The 19,225-nt window shown below is 39.4% G+C and overlaps 1 protein-coding gene across 1 annotated transcript; it reads left to right on the top strand.

The window, feature by feature from the left end:
• Positions 1-132: 132 nt before the first annotated feature.
• On the top strand, positions 133-16,900 carry LOC124156915. The gene is made up of 6 exons (XM_046531393.1): positions 133-543; positions 8,371-8,576; positions 10,383-10,518; positions 11,353-11,486; positions 12,670-12,875; positions 15,665-16,900. Exons 1-5 carry the CDS (start codon positions 483-485, stop codon positions 12,868-12,870), a joined length of 738 nt encoding a protein of 245 aa, XP_046387349.1. The 5' UTR covers positions 133-482; the 3' UTR covers positions 12,871-12,875; positions 15,665-16,900.
• Positions 16,901-19,225: the final 2,325 nt, after the last annotated feature.

The following is a 19,225-nucleotide window of genomic DNA, read 5'->3' as shown; positions in this document are numbered from 1 at the left end:
TTTTCACGCGATTTTGATGTTGATCACGTTTTTAGGCCATTGCGCAGGCGCGAATAGCCCTCTTTCCCATCCTAACTCCGGGGTTATCACTACTCTCTCAGAAAATTCTTTTCACTCGCGCACGAGCTCGTGTTGTTCGTAGACGGATGATAGGAAGGTAGGAGGGAATAAATATCACATTTGATCCGGTATTTTTCGGAGGAACGTTGTGTTGAGCTGAAGTAGAAATGCGGCTGTGACAACCTTCAAAATATTCAGCTCATTGAGTGGGGAGAATGGTTTGGTTTTTTCTGTTTAGTGCGTGTGAATCACTCTCCTTGGCGCAGTGAACTTGCTTCTTTGTAAGTCGATCGCTGGTGCATACTGGTTGCTTCATTGAAGTGCAATACTGTGTGAATCACGACCGAAGGTTATATCGGAAGAGCGGAAGACGTTGAGGAAAGGTGCCATTGGAAGACAGTAAGAGACACATCGCTACCAGGATGGGCCTAGTTGGAGGACTAATCGTATTGCTGGGGCTCTGTGCCATCACTTGCTTTCAAGGTAAGTTCCTGCCAGTGGTGTAGTCAGGAATTTCATTCGGTGGGGGGGGGGGGGTTCAAAACCAGGGGAGAAAATTAAAAAAAAACAGGCTACTAAGCAATGGGTTTTAAACTAATTTCAACACTTTTCATAATCGAAAAAACTTCATTTGTTAAAGAAATATTTTGTAAATACATGATTTTTCAATATTTTGAATCCTTTTATGAAGGAAAAAATTCTGTTTTTATATTTCGGGGGCTGTGGGGGGGTTCGGACCCCCAGGACCCCTCCCCTGGCTACGCCACTGGTTCCTGAACAAACATAGTATCACTTGACTGTTGTATAACGCGAGAATCGGGTCCCAGTTTTCATGAGCTTTTTGCCTATGGGATCGAAGGTCATATCAAGGCCTTACAATATTGTTTCTCAAGAAAGAAAAGTTAAATTTCCAGCGAGGGCGATTGTGACGTTACCATATTCTTCAGAAAACCCTAATGGCACTTTTATGCAAGGTCTCAGAATTGTATTCAGTTACAAGAGCTAAGTATTTTCAAATAAAATTCCCTAGGCCATGCATCATTTAACGCTCTTGAAAAATACACTTGGAGGTTTTATGGTGCTGAATAAGATTTGTCATTTTTCGTTTCCCTAGTTTCTTTTGCTGCTCGTATTTATTTTGAAAAAAAATCATTCTCTCCTTTCAGCATTCCATCTCTTGCTTGAAACGGAAGCATTAATTTACTCAACTAGTATTTAAAACTCGGCGATGAAAGAGGTTACATTTGGTCGGTCGGGCAAAAAAAGCCACGACTCAGCTTTCAAAGACTCATCAATGCCTAATTAATATCCGCACTTTGACATCTAGACTTTGACTCCGGAAGGATAAAGAGGAAAGAAGAGTCGGTCGCTATTCCCGTAATATTTTCTGATATCGACTCCGAGTGATGTTCACTATCAACTGCCACTGTGGTGATGGAAATAGCTGAGAAAATATTAGTTCACGAAAATTACAACATAGAATTCTCCTCTCGCGCTCTAGACATGTTGTCGCCATTTAAATAGGGTGGTTACCTATTATTTTTTTAGTGCCTGAATCGAAAGATTAATTCCGGAGTGCGTATTTCACGCTTTTAAATTTTTAAATGACGATATCTATTTTTCGCGATTAAATGAAAAGTGAAAATTTTCCAGCGCGCGAAAACGCGACGGCTAAATATGAATGCTGGGAAAACCCCGTGTGGCGTCATTCTGGTTCCCGCTGTCGCCGTGAGTGGGGACCTTGGGGCGAGGGTATGTGCGCCGCTTCGATGCAGGCTGCTAGCAGGTAGCGCCTGCCAAGCGCTATCATAAGGATTAAAGGATTATTAATACCCTATCAAACGAAGGAAACTTTCCGACCTTAGGCAGTTTTAATAGGTGATTATTAAGGAATGTTTCCCTGAGCTCTGTGCCTCATGCATGCATTGGTAATCTCAGACGATGTAAAACTCCTATCTACTCGCATAGAAACTAGGTCCCTGTGACGTCACGTGGAGTGGCATCGAATGGGCGCCAATCTGGCCTTTTTCAAATGCGGTTAAAATTGACCATTGCCATTCGTCTGAACTGGGATATCTAAAACCAAATAGTTTGTATATTATGAATACACTAATAGTGGGTAACGAATCGCAATCAATGCCTTTCGTTTTCTTTGGTAAAGAAAACTACCCTAAATAGTCGCCCCTCGCTTCGCTGACGAGCACAAAGATCCGAATTTTGCGAGAGAGACTGCTAAATTATGGCTGTTTATCGAAGGTTACACTATTAATCATATAATGAATGTAATGCTCAGCTTTCTGATGTCCTTATTTGCGATTGCAAGTACTCTCATTGCAAATATTGAGGATAAATGAATCTGCACTTATCACCGCGCTTCGGGCGTTCATGAAAATTTATTAATTGCGTCCAAAGTGGCCTCGTAAATCAGGATTCAGTTCTACGGGCTAATGCTTCCTTTTTGCAGTCCCATTGGGGTTATCAATATATAAAAGAGGATGTCTGTTTGTCTGCTATGCGTTTATTTACGGTTGCACGGATTGCACCCAAAGTACATAGGTACATATCATGATCCCAAAGCCTGTAGTGCTACCTTCAACTGCGTCCATTGCGTCCTTTGCGTCGTTTTCTCATTGCAATTTTGTTAAGGCCGTTTTACACGGGGCACGTACTTGCACAATATAACGTGTGTACGACGGCGCAGTCAAAATTGCGCCGAATAAAGCGGTGAATTGCTGGAACAGGTGCGAGAATGGGTGGACGTGAGATATAGCAAAATAGCTCCTGGTCTAATATCCCTCATGCAGTCGCGCAATTCCTCGCCATTTTAGAAATTAATGATGTTCTAAAGTGCGCAATTCCAAGTCCTGAGTAAATACGGCCTTTGCGCCACATCATTCAACTTCGGCGGTACCAGGAAGGCACACATCTTGACATAAGCCTAAAGGAAAATATACCACAAAGGTTACTACACTTGCCTTTTCATCATCTCGGGGTAAAGCTTTTTGATTGGGTATGCGTTCACTTGGAGTTTTTGGTCTACGCACGTCCGCACACATTACAATCAGTGTTGTGGATGGGGAGGCAAGTGAATCGAAACGAAAATGTTTCCTTTCGGCCCGTAGCGAAACGGAAATACAAAGACTAAGTTTAGTTTCGTTCTTGCACGAAATTAAAATCACCAGGATGTTTAGTTTCGACCCGGGACGAAAACTTTAATCCAGGGAACGAAACTAAATTAATCGAGACTCCGCTGCTCATGGTTAATTTTTGATCCCAGAAGTTGTGTGGAGGGGGATAAGAGGGAATAGTTTCGACCCATTACGTTTGACATACGGGTAGAGAGGTTAAAACATCAAGCTTACAAATCGAATGGCTAGTTTGTATTCACCGTTATCCTGTTTGTGGTATCAATATGAGTGCCCCATGCATTTAATGGCGGTAGGCCGAACCTCTACTTCATTCAACCACACTTCGCACTCGGTGTGTGGATCGAAGCTAAACCGCTGGTACGTGGTCCCTCCGGTGCGAAACATTACCCGCGTTTCGTTTCGTTCCAGTGTTTTAGTTTAGTTTTGACCCGATGTAGTTTTACATCGATTTAGTTTCGACCCAGAGTTTAGCTCCCGGGTTTAAATCCATAGCGTTTCGTTTCTGTATATCGCTCCCGGGAACGAAAGTGTTGAAATTTTACTGGTTTTGATTTCCGTTTAGTTTCTTTTGCCATCCCTGGTTGTGGAGCGTGGTATACGGAAGTCTTTTATTTCATTGTTTTCTGTCTGGAGTCTTCTGATTACCGTCTTACATCAATTTTCAGTCGACCGCGGGGAAAAATGGGGTTGGGGTTTCCAAGTTTCCCACATCCCTGGGACTATATTTCCCGTGCAACATCGAGAGGCCTGATAGCTGATAGTAAATGCCACGAATGGCAAATGACGTTTAACCGTACTCTTGACGCACTTTGGAAGGTTATGGCAAAATCTTTGCATTATATTTAAGAAAATTGTATTTAGGAACTAATTACGTGCCACTTTTCATTGAAATGTCGAAAACTCATACAATAATTTTACTTACATATCAGGTAGCGAGGTAGCCCAGTGGATCGAGAGCTATAGGCTCCCGAGCGTAGGGTCACGAGTTCAATATTCGGCCGAAGCTTTCGGATGCCGTTAAAAAAATATCCTCGAAGTGCGAGATGACCCCGAGAATGGAACCTTTGTAGCATGATTATGTGCAATCTATACATTTGTTCAGTAGTGATTCAAGTATTAATATTATCTTTCATAGAAAATAGGCGAAAGTGTAAGTTGATTATACAAGCAGGCCTCCCCGCGTTGCTCGTGAAGGATAGTATCCAGAAGGTCTTGGAATTCATGGTTTAATGGCATGATTTTTAGGTAAAGGAACATCGTAGGTATGATGATGGTATGCAAATGTAACAGCAAACAATGGGAAAAACGATTTCCGTATACCGTGCATGGGATTAGCTTAAACCACCCTCCAAAACATTAGTCATCATGTTTGTCTGTACGTGCGTAGACGCAAAACGTCGTGAGGACACATACCCCAGGAAAAAGGATAGAGAGTTAGATGAGGAATGCTTTGAGTTATGTTTTCCATTAGAGCGTGTCAAGATGTGTGTATACTCGCCAGGATGTCCAGCCGCAGCTATGTTGTGTGATGTGGCGTAACCGGCGGTAATGAGAAAACGACGAAATGTACGCGTTGGACACCTGCAGAAGTAGCACTATGGGCTTTGGGAGCAATGGATGAAACTACGCAATAACTGTGGTTGCAATCCGTGCAGCCTTATGGAAATGCAAAGCGGACAGACAAACAGGCATCCTCTTCAGTATATATGCATATAGATAAATTTTATAGAAACAGCTGCGAAATGCATTACGGCTCCTCTAAAAATTTTTCAATTTATCTTTTCTTCTCTGGTAAGTTGCGTCTTCCCAGGGGCAGATCCTGGTTATTTTCTGGATTGGGGGGGGGGGATGCGCAAGGGTCTGACAGGCAAACGATCTTCTAATACTTGACAACAAAAATAACGTACAAAAATTACAATACGAAATCACAATATACCATTAGATATTATATTATTTAGTTTAATGTGAAAGTTATTAATATGAAATTAAATCATATAGGTTCCTTAACGCACAAAACAAAACAAACGTTATGATTACCTAATAAAAAATTTTGTCTATTTTTAAGTGTCTGGGGGGGCACGTGCCCCTGTGGCCCCCCGAAATCCGCTTATGTATCTTCCCATATGCTGCGGCCAGGGCTGGGTAGTATTTCAAATACAATTATTTTATTTTAAATACGTATTTGAAATACAGTTGTAATTTGTATGTGGTATTCCAAATACACGACCCGCATGTATCTAGTACTTTCTATTTCAAATACATATTTTTGCTATTTTCCCAATTCTAATTTAAAAGATATGTTTGTAAAAACTTTTGAAATAGCTCTGATAACACCTCTGTAGCATTATGCTTAAGAGATTACCATATGAGTAACTGAACGAAAGAACTAAGGAGTCCAAGGATTTTGTCCTCAGGGCTTAGGTGCTACCTCATAGTCATAAAGTAGCAGATATAGGTTGACAAATTGGGCTGAAAATTTAGGGACGTACTAGTCCTTCCAAAATTTACTGCCATTCTGTATTTCCCGTAACCAACCCTGAATTACACGATATTTTTTTTCCGTCTAAAGGTCACGGTGCTAATTCCCCTTTCCAGCTGAGCATCCAAGAGGGTGGCCTCGGCAGCCTTCAAGAGGTGCAAATCCTTGCTCTTGGACTCATTCATTAACACTTCTACGGAACTGGGGTCCCTCTTGTTGTTAGAGCAAGCTATTGCATGACAGAACCCGCATAATCTGCTGGAATCATCCCATCACCATTCCCCCCTCACCTCTGCCCATCCCTCCAACTCTCTCAGGCCTTGCTGAAGATCGCGTAGAGAGAAAACAACAGTAGTCCATTAGGCCATTGGGCAATAGTAATACGTTTGGCAAAAAAATTGTGAGTGTCCCTTATTCAGCGTCCCTGTTTTAAAATCTAGTTATTTTTTAAATTTATTTTAAGGGTCATTATTAAGGTCATCATTATTGTAATACGTTCAGCCATTAGAGCGTGTCAAGATGTGTGTATACTCGCCAGGATGTCCAGCCGCAGCTATGTTGTGTGATGTGGCGTAACCGGCGGTAATGAGAAAACGACGAAATGTACGCGTTGGACACCTGCAGAAGTAGCACTATGGGCTTTGGGAGCAATGGATGAAACTACGCAATAACTGTGGTTGCAATCCGTGCAGCCTTATGGAAGTGCAAAGCGGACAGACAAGCAGACATCCTCTTCAGTATATGTGCATATAGATAAATTTTATAGAAACAGCTGCGAAATGCATAACGACTCATCTAAAAATTTCAATTTATCTTTTCTTCTCTGGTATGTTGCGTCTTCCCAGGGGCAGATCCTGGTTATTTTCTGGGCAGGGGGGATCAGTAACTTAGATCAGTAACATGTTATATAAACATTTTATATTTAACAAGTTACTTGTAATATTTGTTTTATAACAAGAGTCCAGCGGAGCCAAAAGTGCACAAATAACATGTTAAAAATTCAGTCGCAGCCCACCCGTCAACTGGCTATCCCCACCATGCGCCTCACCTCTTTTCTGTCACATGTTACACATTTTCCCACTCCGTACGGGAAACCAAAAGCTTGCTATGTAACACGAATTTTTGTTTTGCATCACAATGTTACATGTAACTTGTTACACGGATTTTTAACTTTTTCGTAAAAAATATTCTATGTATACTGTTTATATTACATGTTACACAGTGTATACGCACATTTAGAATCGCGTTCTTCATGTTTGCAACTATCTTCAACGTGACGAGGCAGGTTATATATTTTTAAGACCTCTTAGTTTCATACAATTGTATATAATAAAAAATACAAAATATATATTTTGTTTTATTTGTATAAAATAAAAAAATATATTTGTATGGATTCCACAGGGCATCATGCACTTCCCCCCCACTTTATGTTTCTCCCTGTGGCGAAACATGCGGCCTCTCATCAGCGTCAATTCAATGATTGTTACAGTGTTCTAGTTTTGTCCTCCCTTCTCCCCAAAGACCACCCACATAAACTCAATTCCACCGAATTAACTTATACATGGCTGTTTAAAGCATTTCTTCCTCCCGGCTTAAATATCAACAGATGATCCCTTTAATTGCCTCAGCCCACTCTTCCTCCCCCGCCTGGACCGTACTTTCCCACTACCCCCCCCCCTCAGCTCTCTTTCATCCTTTACTTTCACTCTTCTCCCTAATTCTGAGGAAGGTGGATATGTTCCATGAAAATACTTAGTTTCGTGGGTGTTTTTTCTTTATTGTGTCTCTTGAATGTGCCTAACCTGGGATATTTTTAGTGCTATGCACCAAATTGAGAAACATTCTGAAGTATCTTTTGTATTTTAAAATATATTTAAAAGACTTAGTTTTTTTTCAAGTACCAAAGTCAAAGTCGTGACAAGCATATGGGATTTAGTGCAGAAGGATTTAGTTCGCGTGATAAAACACAAAGTAAAGCGGCACAATTCGCCAGGAACTGCTGAGAATGTTCGAAAAGCGTTGTGCAGGCTCGTTGCGAATTACGCTGGGACTTGGAGGACTCATGATTTACATTCTTGGCTTGGATATATTTGGAATATATACCTTTTCGAGTCACACGGAGTATATTATCTTACAATTAGAGCCTGAATTCATTTCCAGTTCCAAATAAACGATAATGGGAATTCTCCGAACTGATGCGATGCGAATTCGTTTTTCTCCCCTAACAATAGGGCAAACTAAGTACATGCTATGATGGAATCAGTCCCATAAAATCTCTTTCTACGGGCACCTTAATTTTTAGAACTGTTTCACAGGTTTTTGACCGATTTCCTAGCACTTACCGCCACACGCCTTGTGAGGCAGCGTGGGGTGTAGTGTTTACATGTAAATACTGTGGATTATTTAGTGATTAGTGCGTGTATTACTACTGATTTGGTAGATTGGCACCAATCCATTTCTTATAAATATCCAAGCATAAACATTATGATCCGATCATAGAAGGTATTAATTTCGTTTATCTAGACGTAAATTCTATCTAATGACGTTGATATACCAATGTGTAGCAACTCCTCTAAGAAATCCTCAATTGGCTTTATCCTGCGTTTTTCAGTATGTGAAACTTTATAACTGTACAATTGATTGTAAGATTAGTTTATACATTTTGCCCTATCATTCCCTCAGATACCATGGGAATTCGGCTGACGGAGTTCCGTGTCCCAAATCAAATTTTAAACGGCCAGAGTGCCATATTAAAATGCAATTACGATTTGGAAGGAGATACTCTATATGCCGTCAAGTGGTACAAAGGATATTATGAATTCTTCAGATACCTCCCGGAGGATATTCCTCATATTACTACCTTCCCGAGGCCGGGAGTCAACGTCAATGTAAGTACTCCACCGCTTTATAATGTTTAATACAAAATTATTTTTTAACTGGTAATATAAAACCTATGACGTAGTTATTAAAGTCAGAATAAAATCAGTGGATCGATGGATTTACGTCTCTATTTGTGTGTCACAATGGCAATTTAACAGAAAAATTATTAGGCATTATGTTCCGCTGATTAAATCAGTCTACCTGGTACCTTCTACTACAAAGTTTACTACTATAATGTGCTATATTTCAGAATATAATATTCAAGCAAAAATTGTAATGAGGGCGTCAGAAAAATATCTTCCGGGGAACTTGTCTATATTTTTCTGTCACCAAGCAATTTTCGTCATTCTTATTTCCAAAAAATTCGAAAAATTAAATATGTATTTGTCCTGCTGTTCGTATTTTGACGATGAAACGAGAATATGTGAAGCAAAAATCGATGGAACGCGGGAATAAATATTTTAATTCCTTCAAAATAATATACTTAATTAAGTGATTAAGTAATTGGCTTAAGTTATTACGATTAAAATGCAAAATAACAACAGTTTATATATTGTTTTTTATACATACCTAACACCTTACCTAGTGCCCTTACAATTGTAAAAGTTAGTTGCCTAAGAATCAATATCGCCCTTAGGTAAAACCATAAAAATTTTATGTATTCCAGAGCTCTTCCAAAATCACTAAACTGAAACATTTATTTAAGGCGCTAATCAACACCATAACCTCAGTTATGCATTCAAAAATCTTGGCGTTGTTACTTGACCAATACTTGTATTAATCTCCTGCAAAACGGCGTCTGACGACAATTTTAGATTTTCAAACCGGGTCACGATGACAGCGAAGAGAGAAAAAATCGGGTTGTTGAACATACGAAATGCCTAGCAATGTGTGCACTGTTTCCTTGAGGATATGATTTTTATCCCAGAACTCAGATAATTAACTTTATGAAAACCTACCTTAGTCGGAAGCATAGTATAATATATGCATATATATAAAACACTATGTCTGTTGTCTGTCCGATATTACTTACATGTGGCAGAACGGAATGCAACCAAAATTAGTATATAGGTGCACTTCATATTCCCCAATTCCGTAGTGATACTTTTTGTTGCGTCCAACTCGTCATTTTCGTCGTTATACGATTACCATATGTTGCGTCACGTCTTAAAACTTCTATGATTGGTCATCCTGCCAGGTAGGCACGCCTCTTGACAAGCTCAAAGGATTCTATACTTAACTATTGACCATCTTGGTTCACACTTTTATGGTGGTCGTTCAAACAATGTTTTTGGTCAACGCACATACGGACAAACATAATAATTAATATGCAGGGGTGCCGACCTACAAAAAATATTGGGGGGCCCAAACCGGGGATCTTGCCCCGGTAAGTTTTATAAGAAGTGAATTTTAAGTTTTTTAAGCATTTTAGAAGAGTCATATGATCAGCATTAAAACCTTGATCACTCGAACCTCGATATCTGGGCACCGCGGGGAAAATCGACAAGCCTGACACATTTATTCCTCACGGCTGTAACGAATTTTTGGGGGGGCTGGGGCCCCCTCAGGCCCCATGGAGTCGGCGCCACTGTTAATATGCTGTGCGACGGGGTATAAGCTTATCCCGCGCGCAGTATACGGATATCTGTTTTTCCATTGCTGTTGCATGTATACCATCATCCTACTTTGTTCCTTTACCTAAATCCTGCAATGCGGCCATAAATTCCAAGTTACAAATTTCCTACTTCCCTGGGCTGTATCATTCCCGAGCAACACCAGGTGGCATGCTAGTGGCAAATAATCCTTCTCTTCAGGTTGAAAACTCAACGGAGAATTCGTTGGTTCTATCGTCGGTGGACCTATCGAGCACCGGCCGCTACCGCTGCGAGGTGGCCAGCGGGTACCCCTATTTCCACGTTGTTCACGACGAAGGGGACATGATGGTCATTGGTGAGTATCACCCTCTTCCCCCCGCTCATTTGACGGCTCGTCCATATTGCAAAAATTCACTTTATCGGGCAGATTCGTACGTCCAAAGGCTGCCCTTTCTGCGGAAATCCGCAAGGGAACTTTCCGGTCCGCGACCGTCGGAATTGACAAGGTAAGGTACCCACCCAAGGGTCACCAACAGATTACATTCAATTGATGAATTCTTTTCGGGTTCTCAGCCAGGTTAATTCTTTCGTATAAGCCGACGTTTCGAGAGACGACTTGTCTCCCATATTCAAGGCCGTTACCCTGTTGAAGTCCAATTTTACACTTGAGACACGGCATTGAAGATGGGAGACCGCCGTGTCACATGTGTGAAATTGGACTTCCATAGGGTAACACGGCCTTGAAGATGGGAGACAAGTCGTCTCTTGAAACGTCGAATTATAGGAAAGAATTAACCTGGCTGAGAACCCGAGAGGAATTCATCAATAGTATTCACGAGGAAATATTGAAATAGATTGCATTCAAACTTCGCAGTGAGATAGAAAATGATGATTAAAGATAAACATTTTATTAATCAAGGTCCCAATAAGCCTTGATCTTCTATAATAAATAAATTATTACTATTATTTTAGGAAAATTAGTTCTTCCAATCCCAATGTAGTTTTCTGCGTAGAGCCGTATGCTACATAACGGTTACGAACAATGTTGCCTTCACCAGATTCCCTATATCAAGTGATCGAGTAGTTTCACAACACGTCTGTGCTCACCTACCAGGTGCATAGGGGTTCATAATATTTTCTGCCACCCACTAGGTCACTTATTAATGCATTTATGTCATCATTTTGACAGACCCGCCTAAAGAGGATCCTCGTATGGTTGGAGTCCATCCTCGTTATTACTTTGGCGACACTGTCCGCATCAACTGCACTTCGGGGCCCTCCAAACCGGCCGCAGAGCTCAACTGGTTTATCAACGGGCAGCAGGTGAGACAACGTCGCAATAAGGTGGTAATAATTCTCCGTCATTGAACCCTTATTTAACCTCATGTGCCATTAGTAGGGAGATTGTAGGATGTACTTAATAATAGTTGATTTGCTGACTCTCCAAAAGTAATCCTTCTTTTTAGGCATACCCTCTTAGCTTTGGGCTAGACACTGGTGTGACTGGGAATATGCTTTTGAGGGATGGGAAGGAATTGGGCAGGATTGGGGGGATTTATCTCCCCTCCCCCAGGCAACGAGCGTTCTGGGAAAATTTAAAAAATAAATACCTGGAAATTCATTTTACATCATTTTGGCACTTAAAATTTGACCTTAAGCAGATGCAGTTATTTTGTGTCAAAACTAGACAATAACTTTAATTAATTTTTTTATATCTCTGAACCTTTTGGGGGGGGGAGCTATCCGTCTTATCCCCCCATAGTTACGTCACTGGAGTTGGGCTACTTTTTCCTCCTTCGTCCATCGCCGGTAACTTGGCTACTCAAGCAGTGGCAGTTCGTGATTCAAATGCTGAGAGGGGCACACTCCACAGGGAGTCGAAATGTTTTTGATATATTGTGTATTTTAGTGAGTTTTAAGGCAATCTAGAGAACATCATGACTCACTAGTAAACAAAACAATCACTAACACTAAAACACTAACAATCACTAACTCGATTAACTCAAGTACAACTAGGCCTATTTACATTAAAACAATTTACACATAATTAGTCAACTGGTCACCAAAACAAGGTATCCTACAGTACTGCAACACCAAGATTATACGGCCGCCGGGCAGCGTGGCGATGTCAACTATTTCTCACTAAATAAGTCGTTCTGCGCATGCTCGGGCGGCGTCCCAAGACTTCCATAAGGCACAAGCTTAGACGCGTCATAGCACCAGCAGCCCCCACCACTACCACTCTTCATATAACTGCATGCTAATGGATTGGGACGTTTTTGCCAGCGCCCCGCGGCTACAAATGCGAACTTCTCGCTCTATTTTTGCGTGTTTTTCCTACATTTTCGATGCATGGGATTGGGATTTTTTCCTTTTTTAAATATTTGGGAGGGGCGGCGTCCGAGATTCCTTATGGGCTAGCCGCCAATGTACTCAAGTAATAGAACTCTTTCAGCACCTCAAGTCAATGGTGGTTCTATGCATAATAATACTTTACCTCGTCCAGGCGAATTCCAGGTTCCTCCGCGGTCCATTCAGAGAGAGTAACCCCGAGGGATTGGAGAATTCGACGCTGGGATTGGAGGTAGTGGTGGGGCCCGTGCACTTTCGACGTAGCGGTAGAATGGAACTCAAGTGCTTGGCAACCATCGCCACGGTGTACAGCCGCAGCGTCGTGCAGATCGTCGAGGGGGACCAGCCACAGTAGTAGAGGTGAGTCATATTGCTTATACTGTCGCACAAACAGTTTATTTCGATCAAACTCAGTGAAAGTAAGTTCTCAAAGGTTATTGGCTGACAGCAAAATCTATGGCCGTTTTCCAATCCACGTAGTATGCACTCATTCCCTCGTTCCCTTTCTCCCTTGCACCCTGCTCCCTTACTAATGCTCTGCTGGCGCCATAAAGTGTGAACGGAAATAATGCGAACTATTGACAGTAACGAACTGTGAAGCGTAAGATAGTGTTAGGACATCTGGTGGTTGATGTATGAATCAATTTCACCCTGCTTATCGTTTTTTTTTACTTTTTTTAGACTGCTTAGAATTTTACAAAAGTCACCCCTCGCGTCGCTGACGGACAAAGTGATCCGAGTTTCAAGGAGAAATAAGGTATGATCAGAGGTGTTACCCGAAATTTGAATACATGATGATGTGATCCATCAAGTTCACAACTTTCCAATGCTATTCCTCGCGATTAAAAGCACTAGAGTGCAAACTATTGTAAAAACGTGGATCGCATTGCACTCGTAACCGCGCCGCGGAAATTTTTGAAAGCCGATTAAATTGCGATCGAAGTGGCAACAGAAATCAGCCTTCTATGTTATAGAGTTGGGCCTTCTCTAAGAATCCCCATTGCAAGGTACTCTGTAACTCGTAAGCTTCCCTATGAAAATTGATCTCTCATACGCTCTGCTGGAATATTCTATTCTGCAATTATTTTTCAGGCATAGCATCCGAGTCTGCAGGGGTGAGGAACAATGAGCACCTGTTGCTTCTCCTTCTCGCAGTCGCCTGTCGCAGCTATAACTCCTCGACGGCTAGCGTTAACTTATTGGCGGAGTAGGAAACGATTCTTCAGCGCTATCCCGATGGGTACATTGAAATAGGATTCCGCGTCAACTGTCACCTTTTTCTCTTTTTTCTTTAACCCTTCAGTGTTCAATTTTTGTTCCGTTTTTCATATGATGGCATCATATACACGTGATTTTCAGTATCTGCGCATTATAAAGTCCTCAAAAGTCTCACGTAATAGTTTTTTAGTAATCGGCAAATGGCCAGCATTAATTAGCGCGCATATGGAAGCGGGCGTGAGTGTACCACACACGTAGCCCGGTGTTTTCGATGCTGGTAATATTTCACAATTTTTCAGTAATTTTTTACTTTGTTCCACTGTTAATTATAAATGCGTTCTTTAGAGTGAAAACATTCACCAAACAATAAAAACAAGTCGAAATTTGTTATTTGTATTTTTTTACAAAAAGTTGAAAACTTAAGGGTGTTCTATATCTCCGCGAAAAACGGCTCTGCAGACTTAATTTTGCTCGCTATTTGCTCGCTAATTATACACTCTGGAGAAAACTTGTTCTGGATATGATTTAATTAAGCTAAGATTATTGTTATCGGCAAGTGAAAAAAAATATTTGAAAAGCATTTGTTAATTAGTTATTGGCGCTCAAAAACACAATAAAACGCCTGTTTTCTCGATGTAATTCTACGACGTAGAAAACGCGATTTGAATTTTTTTTCGGTAGATGAGAACATTCATCCTTCTTCTTGGAAATAAGATACGTTTCATGAGTGTCATCTTTGTAATAATCACGCTATAGCTCAAATTCCCGAGCGTGTTTTCTCAGCGTCAAGCGCTTACGATCTTTTCTTCCATGGCGCTGTTGTGTGACCCCCACTCTCGAAGAAAGAGCTTCCCACCCCATAGTAGTCTCTCTCACTACTTCCCCTCCATCGTCTCTTGTTCCCCTCCTTTCCCCTCTATCACCCGTGGTCTGACCCCAGCGGGCAAACAGTTTTTTTCTTTATCATCCGAAGCCCATAAGTTGTGTTGCGAGCGGTGTGTTTGGAACGGTGCGAGCGCGAGTTTTCAAGTTTTCTGTTCTTATGCATGGAAAGTGAAAGGAAATCAAAGAGGAAGAAGAACATGAAGACCAATTGAGGAGAAAGGAGGAAGCATATCATTTGTGGGAAGGTGGGAATGAAGTACTAGGAATAATGGTTAATATATAAATCCTTTTTAAGTGTGCTACATTATTAAGAGTTTGTATATCTTTAGACACGTATTTTCATCCACGTAAAATCTGTAAAAACGTGATGCAGCAAATAAAGAAAAATTGAATTTCGACTACTAGTGTGCCCCACGTGTCCAACCGCGTAACAAAGTTTAACGCCCCCCAGGAAGCGTAAAAATAACCCGATATAGGTGTATTTTTCCAATTAACTTTGTTACGTTATAAAAATTGAGGAGATAGGAAGATGCATTGGGGAAATAGGAATCCATTGGCTGGTCCTAAAAATATGTAGATACATGTAAAACGGTGAAAATTGTCGCACCAACAGTGGTATGCCCAGCAAACTTCTCAATTTTTCCACAGAACTTGAGAATTTTTTCCCATGCATTCAAAATCGGGTGCAAAATATCCTTCATCGGGATATTTTTTTGATCGGGCAGAGAAAAAAGATGAAAATGCTTTTTATCCTACTGACTACAATTGTATCTTGAGAAAACCGTATTTGATCATACCGGGGAAAATTCCTAAGTTTCTCCGACTATTGAGGTTTTTATCTCAATATTCACCTTATTTTTATGTCTCTTTACGTAAGGATATGATTTAAAAAAATACAAATTTGATTTTGTTGGCATTTATTGGAATTTCGAATTCTAAACACCTAAATTTTGGTAGACTTATTAATCAATTTTGAATAAAAATCACATTTGTCACATCAATTGAGATTTTCAAGTTTTTTTAAATTAAATATCACTCCCTTTCAGGAAAAAAAGCGAAACGAGGCACCATAAACTCCATCCCCTCATGCAGAACAATCTTCACCCCTCCTTCACATCTTCAGTCATCGTAGGGGATAAGAAGAGCCCATGGCAATGGTGGTATTTACATCTATTTGGGGTTTTGGATAATATTGTGACAAATAGACATTGGTGCATACTTACATTAGACAAAATTACGGTCAATCCAATACATTTCAATGAATGGGTGAATTCTAAATGGTGAAGTTACCTAAAATATTTAGAAATAAAATATTAAAAAATCCTTTTCTTTCGTTTAATCGACTATAAATATGAATGGCACAAAGTTTCTGTATCATTCTATAAAATCATAATTCTTCCATTGCTTTGCAATTAGCATTTCACATATTTAATGAAGAAGAGAATATTTTGGCATAAAAATCGAATTTAGAATGCTTCTGCAATGATCAGTTATGATTTCATGAGCTCAAAGTGATGAAATTTTCTGAATAGTTCTTCCATATTTTATCTGCTGCTTCTTTATCAATACGTGCACCTGTGCAATTAATGCTAGCCAATCCAAGAGTGCAAAATGGCATCAATTGCACCCCTCTCTAAGTAAAGAAAAAAAAATAATTTGATGTGGCAACCATTTATCACTTTAAAGTCAAGCATCATGATGACTAACTCACAGCCCTCTATCCGTAATAATTACAAGATTAGTTTTTGAAATAACACTGCCACCCTAAAATTTCATTATATGCTATATATGTTTGTTATTGGCTGTCTGGAAGTACCCACTATACTTCACTCTTTTGTTTTTAGAATTGTGCCCCTGGAGGTAAAATTTTAAAACAACTTCTGTCTAAACCAAGATTATTTTTAAAGACTTCAGATTGAATTTATTGGGATTAAAATATCCATTCATATCTTCATTGAAAATATGTACCACACTTGTCATATCCATGAGTTATTGGTATGTTTTGTTTACCAGCAGTTAAGGAATACAAAAGTGCTTGCAGAAGAAGTCTATGCATCATGTGAGTACTTCTGCACGCCTTTTGAGGAATAACCTTAGCTTCCTAGATTCTATACTTCTTTATTTTGAGCAATTACGGATTCAACAATATTTGACGATTTCAAAATCTGACAATAATTAGTTGATCAAATTAGTATATTATAAACCATGGTCAGACCTAATAAAGATAAGTGGAATGTACAATGCGAGGCTTATTTTCCTGTTTTATGGTTGATTAAAGTAAACCATGTCACTTAAGGTCATGTCTCTTACAGCCTTGATGGAGAACTGAGTAATATAAATAAATTTTGAGAGCCCTTGTAAAGCCCATAACAGTGGGCCTGTTATGCTTGTCTACCCATCGTTTGGTCTTGGGGTCCACTGTTATGAGTTTCCAAAATATTTCTTTATTTCTCTCCTCACCTTGAAGGCTGGGAGAGATGCAGGTTCTACTCTGTCTCTCTTTCAAACCATCATTTCCCTTTTCACCCTCATATACTGCTGGTTATTCAAAATTTCCCATTCCATGACCCAATTTCAAAACGTTCAGGCTGAAGAAATTTGCCCCCACCCGACAAGAAAATCCATCTTGATCCCCCAGCAGGAAAGGGGGAGTATTTCTTCTAATTCTGGCATCATATGTCTCGTCTGAGTAGTCTGGGCCTCAGTATCACTTCATGGGAATAAATGTATTGCATGTATTTTTTGATGATTGAAGAAAATATTCAGTGTGCAAATCATCTCTTATCCTATTCAGTAAGTATTATATTTTATAATTTGAAATTCATTTTTAATATTTTTGCACATGCTCCCATGACTACTAATCTTGTTTGTCCTATGTGCCAATCGTATTAAGACTATTTGGCACGTTAAAAATTAAATATGTTTTCTCTTAGCTGTTCCCCATTTTGGCATACTCCTCATTATCAAACCCTGTTAAATATTTTCATTTTAAGCATTCACATATTTTTCTTATAAAATATCTGTGATTATATTTTATAAGGCTCCCGCATATTCTAAAAGGGAGAAGTACTTTCTCTCAGTAATTTTTACTAACCAAGACTTATGTAAAGAGATTTGGTAAATACTTTCAGAAATTACTATTACCATTCACCCTCTTAATTTTGGTTCTCAGAGCCAAATAAATTTCTGAACTGGAGGTGAGTTCACATGCAATAATTTAGGTACTTACAAATAAAAATTTCATGCTAGTAAAATTATTATTGAGTAAGATTAGTTTTGGATTGTCAGTTTAGTCAGCAATTGCTGCAATAATTTCTCAATTTTCAATAATCTAGAAGAATTCAATGAAATAAAATTCTCATTTTTTTAACGCACAAGCAACCTAATTGCATAAAATAAATTGCAGTAGTAAATCATTTCTAAACATGTAATTGTTTTTATTTCAAGCAATATTTCATATAATCTTTTGAAGCATCAATCCGTAAACATTGTCCTCCACTAAATGCCGTGCACCACCTATTTTCACCTGGCTTCATTATCCTTGGGGCCACAATATTTATGCCATAATAAAAATAGATGAGGCAATGTGCTAGTGTAATAAATTTATATAGTGCCGTATAGGCTTGAGTATCAGACGGTTGATAAATTGTTTGCTCCTGTGTCCACTGAATACTTCCCTATGCAGAAAATTTGTACATTCCATGACACTCCCTTATCAATCCTCCTCTGTGCCTCCATCCCTCACTTTCTCCACTCATTCACACTAAGAAAACTTTGCATTTTTGGGCTTTGCACACCTTAAAAAAATTTCAGTGGCAGCATTAAAGTACCCAAGCTTCTGCTCCATAAATGTTTTAGATACTTGGGAGACTGCTTCCTGAAAAAGAAATACTCTGATTTTAGGAAAAAATATTCACATCTCTACAAGTGGGAAGGAACATTTTTCATTCTCTGGCTAATGCCTCAGTCAATTATATTTGTCATGGGGTTTGGCTAATTCATTATGGGAGAGATTTGTTTTCATGTTTTATTGAAAGAAATACAATAAAACAATCTACATTCAAGTCAACAAAAGTATGCTTGCATTTTAATAGATCTCAAAGAAGGATTTCTTGATTTGGGGGTGCCTTTCCTGGAATAAATTGGTTGCAATTCAGCAGCTGGCATTAACAATAAGAAATATGAATATTTTCTGGCTAAAAAAAAATCATAAATATAGGTGCATATTTCTTAACTAAGGATTTTTTCAAGTGATACATGAAATATATTTTCTCAATTTACTATGTTTTTGTCAAAAATATGTAGATGTTGGATCAACTCATGAAATGCAAGAGTGCAATGGTTAAGGATGAAAATCACCCAAAATAAAAATAAATATTAATGAGCCATGACCATTTTTCACTTCTTGTCCCCAAATATAGGTTCTTTTCTGTTGCTGCTGCTGCCCACTTGCTAAATTTTTTTAAAACTTAGAAATGTATTACACTTTTGCTATTTTTTACCCCTATTCTCTCAGGAGGTGGGTGCAACTTTTTAAATTAATTTAATGCCATGGTAGGAGAAGGCAATGAGCTCTCTAGAAGTGGCTGGAGTTCTAGATATTAGTA

This window comes from Ischnura elegans, chromosome 4 (assembly GCF_921293095.1).
Source record: "Ischnura elegans chromosome 4, ioIscEleg1.1, whole genome shotgun sequence".
Lineage (NCBI taxonomy): Eukaryota > Metazoa > Arthropoda > Insecta > Odonata > Coenagrionidae > Ischnura > Ischnura elegans.
This window is presented reverse-complemented; position numbering and strand designations above follow the sequence as displayed.